This window comes from Galeopterus variegatus, unplaced genomic scaffold, assembly GCF_000696425.1.
Source record: "Galeopterus variegatus unplaced genomic scaffold, G_variegatus-3.0.2 Scaffold6230, whole genome shotgun sequence".
NCBI lineage: Eukaryota > Metazoa > Chordata > Mammalia > Dermoptera > Cynocephalidae > Galeopterus > Galeopterus variegatus.
The window spans coordinates 42,953-46,531 of NW_007732341.1; the positions used below are offsets into that span (position 1 = coordinate 42,953).

At 58.0% G+C, this 3,579-nt stretch overlaps 1 protein-coding gene across 2 annotated transcripts in view; it reads right to left on the minus strand.

The window, feature by feature from the left end:
• Nucleotides 1-1,670, minus strand: part of MBD3 (methyl-CpG binding domain protein 3) — a 7,668-nt gene extending 5,998 nt beyond the window's left edge. For both annotated transcript variants that reach the window (XM_008590614.1, XM_008590613.1), the window contains exon 1: nucleotides 196-1,670. In XM_008590614.1, the coding sequence (XP_008588836.1) occupies nucleotides 196-297 (102 nt within the window). In that variant the 5' untranslated portion in view covers nucleotides 298-1,670. The remainder of the gene's footprint in view (nucleotides 1-195) is intronic.
• Nucleotides 1,671-3,579: the final 1,909 nt, after the last annotated feature.

Sequence of the window (3,579 nt, forward strand, 5' to 3'; positions counted from 1 at the left end):
GCTCCAGGGGCCTCACGGGCCGCGACCTCGCCATGCGCCTCTTCGAAAGCGCGGGCTCCAGGAGCGCGTCGCCCGCATGATGTCACGGCCGCCGGCGCGCACACTGACGTCACGGCCGCCCGCCCCAGCCGCCCGTATGACGTCACGCCCACCCGTCCGTGTGACGTAACGCCCCCGCGCGCTGACGCCACTCACCTTGACCTGGTTGGAGGAGTCGTAGCGCACGCGCTGGCGGCTCTTGTTCATCTTGCTCAGCAGCATCTTGCCCGTGCGGAAGTCGAAGGTGCTCAAGTCCATGGAGCCGCCCAGGTAGCGCGCCAGCTGCGGCTTGCTGCGGAACTTCTTCCCGCTCGGGCTGCGGGCAGAGGCGGGGTCACGCTTTCAGAACCTTCCGTGGGCGCGGCGCCTCGCGCTCGAGGTGGGAGCCCCGGGGAGGGAGCAGGTGCTTGCGGCCCGCCGCCTTCTTGCGGCCGGGGCACCAGGGCCGCGACGTCCAGCGTGACCGGGGGCCCTGGCGGGGCAGCTGGCGGCAGGTGCAGGTACAGCCCTGGGCCGAGGCTCTGCTCTCGGGTCGCCGCGCCGATGAGCGCAGCAACTTACCCGAAATGAGGACAACGTCCATAGGGTGGCGGCGGAGCCCACACCACGCACTCCTACTAGCACGCGGCTTAACAGCCCCACAGCTGGGAAGGCAGTCTGGCAGCTTCTCAAAGGGGTGACGGAGAGCTCCCTATGACCCAGCAATGCCACGCCTACCCATCTACCTGACGAACGAAAACTGTCTCCCGAGCAAAGTCGGTGGTCCACGAGGGCAGGGTTGGGCCAGGGCACTCCACCAGGACACTGCAGAGAACCCACACGGCCTGGGGTTCTGGAGCCACTGAGGACTGCTCTGGTCGCTTTACTTTTCTAATCACGCTCTGGCCTGGCTCACGTTAAGACCGAGCCCACATGCCCAGGGCAACGGAAAGAGACCAAAGGCCGGGACTCAGGCTTCAAATGTAGCCACAAAGGAGGGACCCCACAAAACACTTGCCAACCGTTCTCTGCCTCCACCCTTGGCCGTTCTGCCTTTTACAATGAGGACAGAGAAGGATAGACAGAGACAAAGTAAAGACATAGAACATGGAAATGGGATTGCTTAGGGCTGGGAGGTGGGGGGTGGGAGCATAGGGCAGTGGTAGTTAAAAGGGTCCGGGGTTTCTTTCTGGGGTAATAAAAATTAAGTCTGGTGATTGCTGCACATATCTGTGAATATGTAGATATGCTAAAAACCCACGGACTTGTACACTTATTTATATTTGGCAGCTGGCTGGTACGGACCAAACCCTGGACACCTTGGTGTTATCAGTACCATGCTCTAACCAACTGAGTTTACTAGCCAGCCAACTTGCACATTTTAAACAAATTGTATGGTATGTGAACCATATTTCAATAAAGTTGTTAAAAAATAATAAATGGAAGACAGAAGGTGAATCACTGGTTGCCAGGGGCTGGGGAAGGAGGAAATGTAGAATGACCGCTAATGGGGAGGGGGTTTCTCTTTGGGGTGATGAGAAAGTTCTGGAATTAGAGGTGAGGGTTGCAGCTTGTGAATGTACTCAAAAAATCACTGAACTGTACACTTTAAAAGAACTTTTATGAAATGTGAATTACATCTCAACTTTTTTTTTGAGGGGGGGTTGGTGGCTGGCTGGATCAAACCCTGGACCGTGGTGTTATCAGCACCACACTTACCAACAGAGCTAACTAGCCAGCCCTACGTGTCAACTTTTTAAAAAGGTTATGTGGATCTGCATTGACACCAATATATCTCTAATATTTTATTGAATGAAAAAAAGATATAATAAAACCACACAGAGAAAAAACCGAGTGCTGCAGCCTGAGCTTTCCCAGGCTGCCCTGGAGTATGCAGACAGGGAGCCAGACCTGCAGGTGGCAGCTCTGGGCTGAGTCCGGCTTCACCCCCACCGCAGCGGAAAACCTGAAATCGCATCTCTCCAGCCCACTGCCAGACCCCGCCATGCTTGGGGCTGGGGCCTTAGTGGAGTCCCACTAAGGCTGAGGAACTGAGACGCTACTAGGCAGGTGGGGACAGCCTCAGGACACTGGTCAAGCTGGCTTTGGGTCAGCTCCTGAGCTGCAGCCAGCTCTTCGTCTCCCCAGGGCCTCCCCGCCCCACTGTTGCCTTCTCGGAGAGGCCCTCCTGGATCTCCCCAGTCTCGATCAGGCACCTGGTTATCTGCCCTCTGATTCCCCGCACCTCTGTGCCTACGGGTAAAAGCCCGGTTTCCTGGCTGTCGCCACTAGGGGAGGGCCTGGGCCTCACTCCTAGCTGCATGGCCAGGACCCAGGCAGTGCCTGAAGCCCAGCAGGTGCTGCCCAGGCATTTGTTAAATTAACCAAGTACTACAGAGGTAGACACAGAACTTCGGCAGCCTTTAGGTCTAAACGGAAGATGGGAGCACACGCGTGCTTGGAATTAGCGCACGCTGGTGGATCCTGGCCTGAGGCCTCCTTACTGAGCTGATTTGGGCTTTCTAAAGATCCAGGAAGGGGATGAAATGGGAGAGGGGGGCAGCAAAGGGGAATGCACACGTGTCCCTAAGAGACACTGTTTGTAGCCCCACTGTTTCAATACCTGAAATTACAGGGTACACATTTGGGGAACTCTGCCCTTGCTGTTTTCGGATGTCAAAACCTGAAGCAGTCCCCACCCTTTTAAACACAAGCCATCCCTTCCCTGCTCACTTTAGCAACCAAAACAGGGACAGCAAAGAACCATAGGGGACCGAAGTGGGCAGCGGCTGTGCAAACCACGCACCCTCACACCCAGGCTCGCAAGCGCGGGTAGGACGGGGACCGGGGATTGGCCGCACACCCCCGGCTGGCATTTGGCACACGGCAGGTGTCCAGATTTCCTTTCACGGGGAACTGCAGGCGCCAGGGGATACTGAAGAGGAGGGGAGGGCGCAATCAAGCCTGGCTCAAAATCAAAAGCACTTTTCGCCAGCCAGTGAGAAACGCCCCCCCCCCCCCCCCGCGAGAAACAACAGGTGGCCAACTGTCTGAGGCTGGGCTTTCCAGCCGCCGACTCTTTGTTCCACGGAGGAGGTTCCCTGCCACCTTTCCTAAGCCAAAAGCAGCCCCTTCTTCCACACTGGAGAAGTGGGGGGCTCGAAAGCCTCCGACCACCAGTTAACATCAACGCAAAAGCTAGCGCGTACTGGACTCAGGAAGTCGCGCGTCTCCGCTCTCTACAGGGGACACGACCCGCGGGGGTCTGAAAGCCCTGAAACGTGCCCAAGAGTAGGATACTTAAGGGGGGCAGTTCCTTTAAAGAAAGGCAGCTCGGGGGTTCAGCCACGCTGGAGAGCTCATTCCCACAACCGGGGTGATCCCCGGAATCTGCACCCTCGAGCACGCCCTCCCGGTCCCCCCAATGAGCCCTGCTCCCCGAAACCGCCGACACCCGCGGAAGGCTCCGCGCGGCCCCGGGAGCGGCCCGGCGAGACCCCTCTGGGTCTCTCGGGGACCAAAGGGTGAGCCCAGCCCCCACCCCCCGCCTCTGCTGTACCG